General features: G+C 39.5%; 1 protein-coding gene across 6 annotated transcripts in view; it reads left to right on the top strand.

The window, feature by feature from the left end:
- Positions 1–16,864, top strand: part of LOC133659820 (BMP-binding endothelial regulator protein-like) — a 450,456-nt gene that overhangs the window by 49,428 nt on the left and 384,164 nt on the right. For all 6 annotated transcript variants that reach the window (XM_062062599.1, XM_062062597.1, XM_062062598.1 and 3 more), the window contains 3 exons: positions 1,616–1,790; positions 8,884–8,968; positions 12,824–13,007. In XM_062062599.1, coding sequence (XP_061918583.1) covers positions 1,616–1,790; positions 8,884–8,968; positions 12,824–13,007 — 444 coding nt within the window. The remainder of the gene's footprint in view (positions 1–1,615; positions 1,791–8,883; positions 8,969–12,823; positions 13,008–16,864) is intronic.

The following is a 16,864-nucleotide window of genomic DNA, read 5'->3' as shown; positions in this document are numbered from 1 at the left end:
TACACAGTTCCGACAAGGAGTAGTCAGTGGAGAGACTCTTTATACCGTCGCTTCTCATTAGGTCCAGGTGCGTGGATTGCAGATTGCCTCCGGCGTGGTTTGCACATCGAGCGCGGCGGCGTGTGAGCCAACTGTTTTTAATAACATTCAGACTTTACTTCAATCAATAACGGAGCAGCATCTCCGCATCCGGAAACAACCACACCGGAAATGTGTCCCGTGAAAAACCGTCCGACCGGACCTCTCTAATAACTAAAGTTCCTTGGGTGAATAATGTAAATTCACTACACCGGTATGTTTTAGCGCTTTCATGGCGAGTTTACTGACAGATATAAGTAAGAACTTTACACTACTTTATATTAGAAATGGCAACAGCGGAGGATGAATGTCCCATAACAAGAAGATAGAGAAAAAGAAGGACTACAAAGGCGGGCGCGAGCAATTTTTCAGGACTTATGCAGATCCCAAATACAGATCAGCAGGTACCAGAAGGTAAGAAAAGTTGCTTTTGCATAATAATGGAAAACAAAACGCCCGATAATATGTCTTACCTTATACACACACCATAATAATACTCCTATGTTTAATGCGCCGACAATCCATCAAGCGGTGTGGCTTCATAGCTTACCAAAGTCGTACTAAAACATTTTGATAGATTTTTGAGCGCCGTGTGTAATGTTCTATATTTTCAATGGAACATATAAAATGTTGGTGTTGTTTACTTCAGTCATATTATAGCCATTATAGTGCAGCCTACATGTATCTGTTATGTTTGACTGCCATCTACTGGTCACACTTATCATTACACCATGTACCAAATAAAATTGCTTCGAGGTTGGTAAGCAAAACCGGAATTATTCGGTATATTAGGTGTACCGGGTTACAAGGCGCACTGTAGAGTTTTGAGGGGAAAAAAGGATTTTAAGTGCGTCTTATAGTCCGGAAAATACGGTACAGTACATGTGTTTGGTTATTTTTTTTATTTTTAATGAATTTTTACAACAAAAATACAGTTAAAGCACCTTTTTAAATTCTCATCATGGGGTATTGTCTTTGGAATTTTAAAGGGAAAAAAACAAATACATTGCATTTTGGAATAAGGCTGTAAACATGTGACAATTGTTGCATCAGACCAGACTTCCCTCCCAGGGAAGTGAAGTCACTTGTCAATCCCAAGTTCTTTCAGATGACATATATGCAGAGTAAGAAGAACCATCAAGACAGAATAGGAATATTATCAAGTTTTACTGAAGCTTCAGGAGATCAGCCCGCACCAATACATTCATATCGACATCTCGAATTGATCTAACACTCAAACGGAAGAGCCAACTTCTTGTACACGAAGAAAGCCCCCACCTGTCCGGAAAGGAACACAGCCTCATTGTTCTACTACAGATAAGACAAAAGGGAGAATTCCATCTCCTACAGTGCAAGCCTTCAAGGTAACACACATAGTTTACTTGCAGACATAAGATACAAAATAGAAAGAGTACAAATGGAAAAACACTAGCTGATTTAAACATGACTATGAATACAAAAATAACTCTTAAACATATATGCATTCTCCACACTACCTTCCGGATTCAGCGTGTATCTCACCTTTTCTATCCATCAGGTCACCACTCGCTGTGCATCCAGTCTATGGACGGGATGCTGATGTTCTTCGAGCAGGACAGCTACTCCTTCGGAAGGTTCCTCCCCGGTTTCCTGCTCCCAGGCCCGCTGGCCTACAACTCCAGGACGGACAGCTTCCTGACGGTGTCCTCGGCTCGCCAGCTGGAGAGCTACAGGTGGGCGTCGCTTTGCATGTTTCCACCAAGCAAGAGTGCGTTAACACTGTACCGCAAGTGTCGGCCATAAAGTGCTGAAAATAACCTTCGGATATGTGCGTGGAAAAGAAAATGTGACAAACCACAGACATGATGATTCTCTAGCCGACACACACACAGATGTACAAGGAATTAGTTTAGGTTGCAGTTTTCAAAGTGTTTGCGGTGAACAAGGTGTGTGTTGTCACACGTGTAGACAGCGGTCTGGCAGCGTGGAGTGTGTGTTGGCGCTATCAGTCCACATGCAAAGTTTAAGCAAACATTCTTCTCATGTATGCGGAAACACAACGTTTAACATCTCACACCCACGCACCCTCGCTATCTTTGTGAAGAGTGAGCTCATTGTGCATGTGCGCAGTGTGTGCAATTACCGTAATAATACACTCCACGCGTTCAGCTCTTTCCTCATGGCTCCAAAGCAAGCAAACCCTATCAGTGGGCTCCGGGAAGGCCCCTCGCTCAACATCTGTGCTCTCCTGGACGACGCTGAGCTGTGCGCTGTGGCTCCTCTCAGATCCACTTGGGTGTTACGCCTAAATGTTAAACAGCTCGCAGACAGGACACCCTATGACCGTATGAAATGTGTGGGCCGGGCGCGTCAGTTGGCCCTCGTGGAGATCTGTGCTCGGGCAAGTTGCGGGAGAATGTTGGATGGAGCTGCTCGCAGCTGCAGAGCAGTACTAATACCGTATTTTTCGGACTATAAGTCGCAGTTTTTTTCATAGTTTGGCCGGGGGTGCGACTTATACTCGAGCGACTTATGTGTGACATTATTAACACATTACCGTAAAATATCAAATAATATTATTTACCTCATTCACGTAAGAGATTAGACGTATAAAATTTCATGGGATTTAGCGATTAGGAGTGACAGATTGCGTGGTAAACGTATAGCATGTTCTATATGTTATAGTTATTTGAATGACTCTTACCATAATATGTTACGTTAACATACCAGGCACGTTCTCAGTTGGTTATTTATGCCTCATATAACGTACACTTACTCAGCCTGTTGTTCACTATTCTTTATTTATTTTAAATTGCCCTTCAAATGTCTATTCTTGGTGTTGGCTTTTATCAAATAAATGTCCCCCAAAAAATGCGACTTATACTCCAGTGCGACTTATATATGTTTTTTCCCTTCTTTATTATGCATTTTCAGCCGGTGCGACTTATACTCCGGAGCGGTAAATAAAAACACAAGGAAACACTTACTGTATTTAACAGACAATAGAGCGCACCGGCATATAATTGAGGATTCAGGATGCTTTATTATTGTCCATTCTTTAACATGTACAAGACATATGAGAACTGAAATTACGTTTTCGGCACAGTCCCACTAAGAGCAGACGTACGTTACAGGGAGACAAGAACAGGACCGCCAACGGTTTAGCCACTTGCGGCGCTCCTTAAAAAAGGTGGGGAAAAAGGTGATATTGGGAAAGGGAGAAAGAGTAGAAAATATCAGTCAAAGGTCGGACCCTCGGGAGAGGGTCCAGACTGAGTCCAAGGGAAAAAACCTCATTTGCCATAGCACACATAAACAAGTTACATATAATCACAACAACTCACAACAGAGGGGGGGGGGGCACTGCAAAAAGTCAGTGTTCAAAAACAAGAAAACAATAAATAAAATTAAGGGTATTTTATTTGAACTAAGCAAAATTATCTGCCAATAGAACAAGAAAATGTTACTTTCCAAAACAAGTAAAATTAGCTAACCTCAATTAACTTAGACTTAGACTTAGACTTCCTTTTTATTGTCATTCAAATTTGAACTTTACAGTACAGATAAGAACGAAATTTTGTTGCATAAACTCATGGTAGTGCTGGATAAAAAAGCAATAAGGTGCAGATATAAATAAATAAATAGGTTACTGTGCAGATAAATATATTGCACTTTTTCATATGCATCCGCGTTTATGGTTGTATGTTATATTGTCTTTTTTATTCCAGCGAGTTAATCCATTTTGGGGGGAGTTGAGGGGATAATTATGATGCGTTCAAGAGTCTTACGGCCTGAGGGAAGAAGCTGTTACAGAACCTGGAGGTTCTGCTTCAGAGGCTGCGGAACCTCTCACCTTAAAATAAGCATATTCTCACTAATAACAAGTACACTTTTCTTGGTATAAAAAAAAAATTAGACCTTTTTGCTCAATATGTTGAAAAATATTCTTAAATTAAGTAAATGCTAGTGCCATTATCTTGACATAATGATATGCACCCGGCATCATGATTTTTTTTTTTATGCTTGAAGTAAAAAATTATTACTTTAAAAAAGTAGCTTTATACTTGTGAGTGTTGATGACACAGCTTTGCATCAGTTGATACTCAATATAGGTCATCAAATCTCAGCAACAAGCTGTAATCTCTTACTGAGATAATTTAGGACCAAAACCCTTAAAACAAGTAAAACACTCTAACAAAAAATCTGTTTAGTGAGAAAAATTATCTTATCAGACAGAAAATAAACAAATATCACCCTTATTTGAGATATTTCATCTTACTTAGATTTCAGTTTTTGCAGTGGAGTTGGAGCCCTGGAGGCCGGCCTGCTGCTATAAAGCGCTACTCAGCCGTCCATCACCCCGAAGGGGAATCAAGCGGTGGTGAAGGCATTGGGTGGGGGTGGGGTGTGTGTTTGTGTATAGTTCATTGTCTTTGGGTGTAGTGGTGTTGTGTCCATAGGCCTTGGGCCGTTCTGCATGCAATGCAAGCAAAGTTCGACTTCCAGGTGTCGTTGAGGAGGGAGAGAGGTCAAAAGCGTCCATCTTTGAGAGTCCTCAGGGATGTTTTCAGAACAGCCTGCTCCTGTTGTTGCAGCATCAAGGCCATTCGAGGGAGTCAAATCGTAGATTAGGATTTTTGTTTTTCCGCGAGCAGACATTACAATGGCTTGTCTGTTCTATTCGTCCATGTTGGCTCTCATATCCAATTTTTCCCTTTCAACAAGCTTCTCCATGATGTGATCCATCTTGCGATTCAGTTCAGAAATCGCCCCAGTCTGTGATCCCACAGCCCGGCCCAATCCTTCCATTGCGACGAACAGCCTTTGGGCTCCTTGAGTGGCTGCCATCGTCTTACGAATTTGATGATACACCAGAGCAATGCCCAGCCCAATCAGCAGGTGCCCCGCGATCACGGTTCCAAATAGGTAGATGTCTTCCACGTCCTCGATGGAAAGGACTGAGAGGCACATGATTCTCCATTTATCCCAGGAATCTCTCACGTACCCCGCAGCAATGGTTCCATCAGGGCAGCTAGGCTCCCCCGAACCTCTTATTCTCGTCGAAAAGATTTTGTCAATTAAATCGAGAGTCCAGCTAATCAATTCCATGTCTGATGTTTAGATATGGAGGACAGCGCAAAGAAAGAGGCTTCAAAAAAAGTGTAGACAAGACAAGACAAAGAGAGCAAGCAAGGAGAAGATGGGAGGAGAAAAAAATGCGAACGCCCTCACCAGAGGCAAGACAGAAAATCTGCACACATTAAATTTAAGAAAAACAATATTTTTCCACATATTAGCCGCACCATACGTTGTAAAATTAGTTATTGACACAGAAATATTTTGTAAATCAGCGGTGCCCATTACGTCGATCGCGAGCTGCCGGTCGATCGCGGAGGATGTGTCAGTCGATCGCCAGCCAGGCATTAAGCAATAACAATAACATAGCAATAACAAGACTGAAATAAACTGCAACAACAGTGCAGTACATTTTAAATGTGCAATATACACATCACATCTTTCATATAATCGACAGTATTAACGTTTTTCTACAGTCAGTTAAGTCTTTGCGCGCTTGGTCCTGCCCCACCTCAAGGACATCACCACCCCCCTCCTGGACCCTCTGCAGTTCGCCTACAGAGCCAACAGGTCTGTGGATGATGCAGTGAACCTGGCCCTCCACTTCATCCTGGAGCATCTGGACTCCCCAGGAACCTAGGCCAGGATCCTGTTTGTGGACTTCAGCTCTGCCAGCTCAGCGTGCCCAACTCCCTCTGCAGTTGGATCAATGACTTCCTGACGGACCGAAGACAGCACGTGCAGCTGGGGAAGATTGTCTCGGACAGTCGAACCACGCACACTGGTACTCCTTAGGGCTGTGTACTTTCCCCATGGCTCTTCTCCCTATACATACAAACTGCTGCACCTCCAGTCACCAGTCCGTAAAGCTGCTCAAGTTCGCGGACGACACTACCCTCATCGGGCTCATCTCGGATGGCGACGAGTCCGCCTACAGGAGAGAGGTGGACCGGCTGGCGTCCTGGTGCAGCCTCAACAACCTGGAGCTGAACGCCCAGAAAACATCTGAGAGGATCATGGACTTCAGGGAAGTCACAGCCCCACCATCCCCCCTCACCCTGATTGACTCTCCCACCCCCGTCTCCATTGTGGACTCCTTCTGTTTCTTGGGCACCACCATCACCCAGGACCATCAAGAAGGCCCAGCAGAGGATGTACTTCCTGCGGCAGCTGAGGAAACTTAAGGTGCCGACCGAGATGCTGGTGCAGTTTTACTCAGCCATCATCGAGTCCATCCTCACCTCCTCCATCAACGTGTGGTTCCCCGGCGCCACAGTCCGGGACAAGCATCGACTGCAGCGCATCGTACGTGCTGCTGAGAAGGTTATTGGCTGCAAGCTCCCATCCCTCCAGGACCTGTTCTCCTCCAAGACCAGGAAGCGTGTGGGTCGGATCACAGCTGACTCTTCTCACCCTGGACACAAACTATTCTCCCCTCTCCCCTCAGGCAGGAGACTACGGTCCATCCAGATCAGTGGTTCTTAACCTGGGTTCGATCGAACCCTAGGGGTTCGGTGAGTCGGGCTCAGGGGTTCGGCGGAGGTCAAGACACACCCGACTCATCGTGTAAATAAAAACTTCTCCCTATCGGCGTATTATGGATACGGCAACAGCAGAAGTCAGACTGATTTGCAGGTGTGTAATTTGTTGTGAGTTTATGCACTGTGTTGGTTTTGTTGTTTGAACAAGGTGATGTTCATGCACGGTTCATTTTGTGCACCAGTAAAAAAACATGGTAACACTTTACTATGGGGAACATATTCACCATTAATTAGTTGCTTATTAACATGCAAATTAGTAACATATTGGCTCTTAACTAGTCATTATTAAGTACTTATTAATGCCTTATTCGGCATGGCCATATTATAACCCTAACCCTGTCCTTAACCCTAACCAAATAACTCTAAATTAAGTCTTTGTTACTTAGAATATGTTCCCCTAGTGTCCACAAAACTCTAAATTAAGTCTTTGTTACTTAGAATATGTTCCCCATACTAAAGTGTTACCAAAAACATATAACTTTGTTTTGAATATGAAAAAAAAACCATTTTATTTTTCACTAAAGAAGGGTTCGGTGAATGCGCATATGAAACTGGTGGGGTTCGGTACCTCCAAAAAGGTTAAGAACCACTGATCCAGATCCACACCTCCCGCCACCTGAACAGTTTTTTTCCCCTCGGCCATCAGGCACATGAACAATAACAAGATCTGATAGCTCAGACACAGCTCATTTTATTACCTATTCTGTGTTATATGTGTTTTATGTTGCACGATTGCACCAAGTAAAATTCCTAGTTTGTGAACCCGTTCTCAAACAATGGCAATGAAAACTATTCTGATTCTGATACATTCGGAATTACTATCGGTACTTTTGTGTGTGTTCATGTGGTAATAAATGTTTATTTAATATTGACATCTAATTTAACAGCAAGCTGATAATGACAACTGTGCTGTGCAGTTTTTATATCTTGTTTCCGTATGCATTCATTTGAATGTGTCCTTGTTGCCGTAGTCAGGAAGTAGTCTTTGCTACAAGGCTTAAAAAGCGACGTAACTTTGAAATACTTGGGCTGGGTAGACATCCTTGCTGGATAAAAGGCTTTGGTTAGAATGTGAAAACAAGCAACAAACTGGATTAAAATGAAATGCACAAAATAAAGTAAAATATAAGGGACCGTACTGAGACAAACAGGTATTGTGGCCAAACAGCTATATTTTTGTTTCATCTGACATCACATGGACAAAGATAAGACCTTCTGGAGGAAAGTTCTGTGGTCAGATGAAACAAAAACGGAGCTGTTTGGCCACAATACCCAGCAATATGTTTGGAGGAGAAAAGGTGAGGCCTTTAATCCCAGGAACACCATTCCTACCGTCAAGCATGGTGGTGGTAGTATTAGGCTCTGGGCCTGATTTGCTGCCAATGGAACTGGTGCTTCAAATGGGACAATGAAAAAGGAGGATTACCTCCAAATTCTTCAGGACAACCTAAAATCATCAGCCCGGAGGTTGGATCTTGGGCGCAGTTGGGTGTTCCAACAGGACAATGACCCCAAACACACGTCAAAAGTGGTAAAGGAATGGCTAAATCAGGCTAGAATGAAGGTTTTAAAATGGCCTTCCCAAAGTCCTGACTTAAACGTGTGGACAATGCTGAAGAAAAAAGTCCATGTCAGAAAACCCAACAAATTTAGCTAAACTGCACCAATTTTGTCAAGAGGAGTGGTCAAAAATTCAACAAGAAGCTTGTGGATGTCTACCAAAAGCGCCTTATTGCAGTGAAACTTGCCAAATATTAACATTGCTGTATGTATACTTTTGACACAGCAGATTTGCTCACATTTTCAGTAGACCCATAATAAATTCATAAAAGAACCAAACTTCATGAATGTTTTTTTGTGACCAACAAGTATGTGCTCCAATCACTCTATCACAAAAAAATAAGAGTTGTAGAAATGATTGGAAACTCAAGACAGCCATGACATTATGTTCTTTACAAGTGTATGTAAACTTTTGACCACGACTGTCGCTCCACCCCCTCTGACGTCATGCGATACAAAGAATTGCTATTGCGACACCCAGTGGACATATTTAGTACAGCAGCTTCTTTCATTAAAAAATTTCAGCTCATTTTTATACTTGGCAAACTCATCTCGCGGGCCGGATAAAACCTGTTTGCGTTTGACACCCCTGCTCTAAACAGGCATGAATGAATGAATCAACATCTGCTCGTCTCTCTGTGCCCCTCAGGTACGAGACCTTGGCCGTGGCCACGGAGGCAGAGCGTCGCCAGGATCCCGAGCTTCCCCTCAAAAGCGGAGGCAAGCGGCTGAGCGTAAGTCCCCATTTTCACCTCACCAGGACCCCCGCCGCTGACATGGCGACCGCTGGAATGTCGCTGACGTCACCTAGTTCCTGCGCGCGTGCGACGGCCGAGTGGCGGCCATTAGCGCTCGTTAACGCCAACAAATCCAATTAGCGACGAGCTCGTTGATGCAAGTTTTACAGCTCTGGCATGACCTTAGTTGTACACCGCAAAAAGTCAGTGTTCAAAAACAAGGAAAAAAAATACAAAAATAAGGGGTATTTTACTTGAACTAAGCAAAATTATCTGCCTATAGAAGAAGACAATTTGGCTTGTCAAGACTTTCCAAAATTAAGTACAATTAGCTAACCTCAATGAACCCCAAAACACCTTAAAATAAGTATATTGTCACTAATAAGTGCACTTTTCTAGATGGAAAAAAATAATAGGAGACCTTTTTTCTCAATATGTTGAAAAATATTCTTAAATTAAGTACATGCTAGTGCCATTATCTTGATATAATGATATGCGCTCGGCATTACATTTCTTGAAACCAGCAAACTTATACTAAAACTAGTTTATTTTTCTTAATGGAAAGGCAACAAGGCAACTGCTTGTTACTCTCGGGGTCTCGTAGCCCAGGGGTTGGCAACCCAAAACGTCGAAAGAGCCATATTGGACCAAAAATACAAAAAACAAATCTGTCTGGAGCCGCAAAAAATTAAAAGCCGTATATAAGTCTTATAATGAAGGCAACACATGACGTAAGTGTCTATATTAGCTATAATAGCTTACTATCAAAATGACTATTATAGCTAATATTCGTTGACAGAAATGTTGAAATCTAATATTTATTCTACACATTTTTACAACATTAGAAAGCATTAGTAAATCAGAGGCTCCTCAGAAGGTGAGATAACTCCTGGAATTTACTGGCTTTTAATGGCCAAAGGTATAGATGTGTGTGTCCAAGTTAAAGGAAACGGCAGGCTGTCTTCTTTTAATAGATTTATTACAATCCTTGGCAAGCTAGGTAATGTTTGCTGTGGTCTGGAACAACATGGCACACAAACAACTATCTGAAACACAGCCAATAATACATACAGATAATGTGTCATGAGACATGCAAAACTAAATTATATACAAAGAGGATGAAAGTAAAGGAAATTAAATGAGCTCAAATATACCTACAAATGAGGCATAATGATGAAATATTTACATACCGATAGCCTAAATAGCATGTTAGCATTCATTAAAATATGCCTGATTAGCACTCCAACAAGTTAATAACATCAACAACGTGCACCTTTGAGCATTCACACACAGTATAAAACTTTTGGTGGACAAAATGAGACAAAGAAGGAGTGGAAGATTTTACATGTAAACAAACATGTTGCATCACAGTCCACACTATGGTGAGTTCAAGAACCGCCAAAATTTCAATTTTTCCATTTTCCACCACTTGTCCCTTGATGTTCACCAAATACATCTCATCATACTCTCACAAACATATTAAACATTTCTAACAATTGGGAACATTTGTGTTGTTTGTCCTCAAACAAAAACCATACTAAAACAAAAAAAACATTTTCCCCCCATCTTTTTCCATTTTCAATCCTTTTTTAAAAATTCTCAAGGGAGCCACTAGGGCGGCACTAAAGAGCTGTATGCGGCTCGAGAGCCGCGGGTTGCTGACCCCTGTCCTAGCCGCTCAGGCAAATCATATTGTCTAAAAATGCATTTTTCCATCGATAACATGACATCATAGGCCAAGTGCGTGCTCTTTCAGTCAATTAGTGCGCAAGGAATATATATACTGTGTGTGTGTATATATATATATACATATATATATATATATATATATATATATATATATATATATATATATATATATATACACACATACACACACAGCCCGGCCCCCGGCCAATTTTTTTTATTGTAATTTTGAAGAATTTATCTGAATGTGATGAACTATTTCTGTTCAAAAATTTTTGAAATGTCTAATGTTTAAATATTAACTGTCAGTTTACTGTACCGTGCCAACTGCACTACTATATGAGTACGTATTTTTTATTGTTTCATTGAAAATAAAACAGCAAAGTCCATTTGGCTGTCATCTGTTCTGATTTTACCTGGTTAAATAAAAGCTAAATAAAAATGTTTTAATTATGAGACACACTTGTGTCAAAATCATGATTTTTTTTTTTTCATGCTTAAAATAAGAAATTATTACTTTAAAAAAAAAAAAGAAGTAGTTTTATACTTGTGCTTTGCAACAGTTGATATTCTAGTTTCAAGCATGTTTTACTCAATATAGGTCATCAAATCTCAGCGACAAGCTGTAATATCTTACTGAGATCATTTAGGACCAAAACTCTTAAAACAAGTAAAACACTCTAACATAAAATCTGCTTAGTGAGAAGAATTATCTTATCAGACAGAAAATAAGCAAATATCACCCTTATTTGAGGTATTTAATCTTACTTAGATTTCAGTTTTTGCAGTGTATTTGGCATCTTTTCTTGGAGCTCCCTTCACTTCTGCACTGCAAAAACTGAAATCTAAGTAAGATTAAATACCTCAAATATGTTAGAGTGTTTTACTTGTTTTAAGAGTTTTGGTCCTAAATGATCTTAGTAAGATATTACAGCTTGTTGCTGAGATTTGATGACCTATATTGAGTAAAACATGCTTGAAACTAGAATATCAACTGATGCAAAGCTGTGTCATTAACACTCACAAGTATAAACTGCTTTTTCAAAATAATAATTTCTTATTTCAAGCATGAAATAAAAAATCATGACTTTGACACAATTGTGTCTCATAATTAAAACAGATGACCGCCAAATGGACTTTGCTGTTTTACTTTCAATGAAACAATAGAAAAGATGTACTCTTATAGTAGTGAATTATATTTATATAGCGCTTTTCTCTAGTGACTCAAAGCGCTTTATATAGTGAAACCCAATATCTAAGTTACATTTAAACCAGTGTGGGTGGCACTGGGAGCAGGTGGGTAAAGTGTCTTGCCCAAGGACGCAACGGCAGTGACTAGGATGGCAGAAGCGGGGATCGAACCTGGAACCCTCAAGTTGCTGGCACGGCCGCTCTACCAACCGAGCTATACCGCCCCTATAGTAGTATAGTTGACACAGTACAGTGAACTGACAGTTCATATTTAAACATTTGACATTTCAAAGAATTTTGAACAGAAGTAGTTCATGCACATTCAGATAAATTCTTCAAAATTACAATAAAACATTTTTGGAGCGCATATCATTATGTCAAGATAATGGCACTAGCATTTACTTAATTTAAGAATATTTTTCAGCATATTGAGAAAAAATGTCTCATATTTGTTTTTTCTACCAAGAAAAGTGCACTTGTGTATTAGTGAGAGTATACTTATTTTAAGGTATTTTTGGGTTCATTGAGGTTAGCTAATTTTACTTGTTCTGGAAAGTCTTGACAAGCCAAATTTTCTAGTTCTATTGGCAGATAATTTTGCTTAGTTCAAGTAAAATGCCCCTAACTTTTGTATTTTTTATTTCTTGTTTTTGAACACTGACTTTTTGCAGTGTGTTAGCATCCATGGACAGGAGCGACTGGTAACCATGACAACACACCATCACTCCTCTAAATGCAGTAATAATAACCTTCCTTGCACCTAATGTTGTGCTTGAATCTCAGTATGTTTTTGCTTCCTTGTTTGATTCCAAATTGACTCAGAATTAAAATAAACTCAAGTGTTCCAAGTGCAAACATGTCACATCCTATTTAGTCGCAGTTTGGCAGTATTCATGCAGACTTCCTGAAGAGAGTGTGAAGTTTTTCCTTTGTAAGCAAGCCCAGGTTTTTCCCCCGTCTGTGTTCCCTCCGCAGCCCGACTGGACGCTGGTCCTGGGTGAACAAGCCCTGGACATCTCCGTGCCCTCCTTCTCCCACACCTCCTCCTCCATCTTTGTGTTGGGCGAGCGCAACCTCTACTGCCTCCGAGACAACGGGCAGATCCGCTTCATGAAGAAGCTGGAGTTCAACCCCAGCTGCTTCCTGCCCTACGCCTCACGTGAGTTCCACCACCAGCACAGTAGATGTGGAGATGCCGCTAAAAAAAAACAAAACGAGAGAAGCAGCAGCAAGTGAAGTGAATTATATTTATATAGCGCTTTTCTCTAGTGACTCAAAGCGCTTTACATAGTGAAAACCCAATATCTAAGTTACATTTAAAGCAGTGTGGGTGGCACTGGGAGCAGGTGGGTAAAGTGTCTTGCCCAAGGACACAACGGCGGTGACTAGGATGGCGGAAGCGGGGATCGAACCTGGAACCCTCAAGTTGCTGGCACGGCCGCTCTGCCAACCGAGCTATAGCTATATTCCATTCCCAAGGTTGTGGGAATGGAATTGGAAAAAGGAACATTCCACTGAATCAGTGCCATTTTCTTGTTAAAAACGTTTAAAATGAACTTCAATTAATTTTTTGTTCAACTCTAAATGTGGCAATACAACTCAAGACAACTTTACTTCACTTGTGTGCAGAGTTACTTAGCAGAAGAGGAACAGTAACAGGACTGAGGTATTACCATAGAGTGAGAAAATTCAGGTGAAATTAGAGATGTCCGATAATGGCTTTTTTTTTACCGATATCCTATATTCCGATATTGTACAACTCTTAATTACCGATACCGATATCAACCGATACCGATATATACAGTCGTGGAATTAACACATTATTATGCCTAATTTTGTTGTGCTGCCCCGCTGGATGCATTAAACAATGTAACAAGGTTTTCCAAAATAAATCAACTCAAGTTATGGAAAAAAATGCCACCATGGCACTGCCATATTTATTACTGAAGTCACAAAGTGTGTTATTTTTTTTAAACGTGCCTCAAAACAGCAGCTTGGAATTTGGGACATGCTCTCCCTGAGTAGAAGGTAGCGGGGGTGTATATTGTAGCGTCCCGGAAGAGTTAGTGCTGCAAGGGATTCTGGGTATTTGTTCTTTTGTGTTTATGTTGTGTTACGGTGCGGATGTTCTCCTGAAATGTGTTTTTCATTCTTGTTTGGTGTGGGTTCACAGTGTGGCGCTTATTTGTAACAGTGTTAAAGTTGTTTATACGGCTACCCTAAGTGTGACCTGTATGGCTGTTGACCAAGTATGCCTTGCATTCACTTGTGTGTGTGAAAAGCCGAAGACATTATGTGACTGGACCGGCGCGCAAAGGAAGTGCCTTTAAGGTTTATTGGCGCTCTGTACTTCTCCCTACGTCCGTGTACACAGCGGGCGTTGTAAAAAGTCATACATTTTACTTTTTGAAACCGATACCGATAATTTCCCATATTACATTTTAAAGCATTTATCGGCCGGTTATATCGGCAGTCCGATATTATCGGACATCCCTGGGTGAAATAAGAAAAAATTGAATGTGTCAGTGTTTTTCAACCTTTTCTGAGCTAAGGCACATTTTTTTCATTGAAAAAATCCCAAGGCACACCACCATCAGAAAACATAAAAAAACGAAACTCAGCAGCCGATATTGACAATAAAAAGTCGTTGTCGCAATTGTTGGATATGAATTTAAACCATAACCAAGCATGCATCACTATAGCTCTTGTCTCAAAGTAGGTGTACTGTCACCACCTGTCACATCACACCCTGACTTATTTGGAGTTTTTGCTGTTTTCCTGTGTGTAGTGTTTTAGTTCTTGTCTTGCGCTCCTATTTTTGGTGGCTTTTCCTGTTTTGTTGGTGTTTTTCTGTAGATTTCATGTCTTCCTTTGAGCGTTATTCCCCGCACCTGCTTTGTTTTAGCAGTCAAGACTATTTAAGTGGTTTTTATCCTTCTTTGTGGGGACATTGTTGATTGTCATGTCATGTACGGATGTACTTTGTGGACGCCGTCTGCTGCTCCACACGCTGTAAGTCTGTAACCATTTCAACATTCAAACCATTTCAACATTCAAACCATTTCAACATGTAAACCATGTCAACATTCAAACCATTTCAACATTCAAACCATTTCAACATTCAAACCATTTCAACATTCAAACCATTTTAACATTCAAACCATTTCAACATTCAAACCATTTTAACATTCAAACCATTTCAACATTCAAACCATTTCAACATTCAAACCATTTTAACATTCAAACCATTTCAACATTCAAACCATTTTAACATTCAAACCATTTCTACATTCAAACCATTTCTACATTCAAACCATTTCAACATTCAAACCATTTCCACATCTAAACCATTTCCACATCTAAACCATTTTACTATTCAAACCATTTCAACGTTCAAACCATTTCAACGTTCAAACCATTTCAACATTAAACCATTTCAACATTAAACCATTTCAAAATTCAAACCATTTTAACCTTCAAATAATTTAAACATTTAAACCATTTCAACATTTTTACCATTTCAACATTTTAACCATTTTCACCAGTTAAATGATTTGAACATTCAAAGCATTTCAACATTCAAACCATTTCAACATTTTAACCATTTTTAGCATTTCAACATTAAAACCATTTCAACATTTTAACCATTTTTAGCATTTAAATGATTTCGACATTCAAACCATTTCAATATTCAAACCATTTCTACATTTCAACCATTTCAACATTTAAACTATTTTAATATTCAAACCATTTCAATATTCAAACCATTTCTACATTCCAACCATTTCAACGTTCAAACCATTTCAACATTTAAACTATTTTAACATTCAAACCATTTCAACATGTAAACCATTTTAACATTCAAGCCATTCCAACATTCAAACCATTTCAACGTTCAAACCATTTCAACGTTCAAACCATTTCAACATTTTTACCATTTCAACATTTTAACCATTTTCACCATTTAAATGATTTCAGCATTTAAATGATTTGAACATTCAAAGCATTTCAACATGTAAACCATTTCAACATTCAAACCATTTCAATATTCAAACCATTTCTACATTCCAACCATTTCAACGTTCAAACCATTTCAACATTTAAACTATTTTATTATTCAAGCCATTTCAATATTCTAACCATTTCTACATTCCAACCATTTCAACGTTCAAACCATTTCAACATTTAAACTATTTTAACATTCAAACCATTTCAACATGTAAACCATTTTAACATTCAAACCATTTTACTATTCAAACCATTTTACTATTCAAACCATTCCAACATTCAAACCATTTCAACATTCAAACCATTTCAACGTTCAAACCATTTCAACGTTCAAAGCATTTCAACGTTCAAACCATTTCAACGTTCAAACCATTTCAACATTTTAACCATTTTCACCATTTAAATGATTTCAGCATTTAAATTATTTAAACATTCAAAGCATTTCAACATTCATACCATTTCAACATTTTAACCATTTTTAGCATATGAATGATTTCAACATTCAAAGCATTTCAACATGTAAACCATGTCAACATGTACCACGTCAACATTTAAACCATTTCAACATGTAAACCACGTCAACATTTAAACCATTTCAACATGTAAACCATTTCAAAAAGCAAACCATTTCAACATTCAAACCATTTCAATATTCAAACCATTTCTACATTCAAACCATTTCAACATTCAAACCATTTCAACATTCAAACCATTTCAACGTTCAAACTATTTCAACATTCAAACCATTTCAACATGTAAACCATTTCAACATTCAAACCATTTTACTATTCAAACCATTTCAACATTCAAACCATTTCAACGTTCAAACCATTTCAACGTTCAAACCATTTCAACGTTCAAACCATTCTACCATTCGAACCATTCTACTATTCAAACCATTTCAACATTCAAACCATTTCAACATTTAAACTATTTTAACATTTAAACCATTTCAACATATAAACCACGTCAACATTTAAACCATTTCAACATGTAAACCATTTCAAA

The sequence above is a fragment of the Entelurus aequoreus genome, linkage group LG11 (genome assembly GCF_033978785.1).
Source record: "Entelurus aequoreus isolate RoL-2023_Sb linkage group LG11, RoL_Eaeq_v1.1, whole genome shotgun sequence".
Lineage (NCBI taxonomy): Eukaryota > Metazoa > Chordata > Actinopteri > Syngnathiformes > Syngnathidae > Entelurus > Entelurus aequoreus.
The sequence above is the reverse complement of the archived record's forward strand: the minus strand, read 5'-3'. Positions and strand labels throughout refer to the sequence as shown.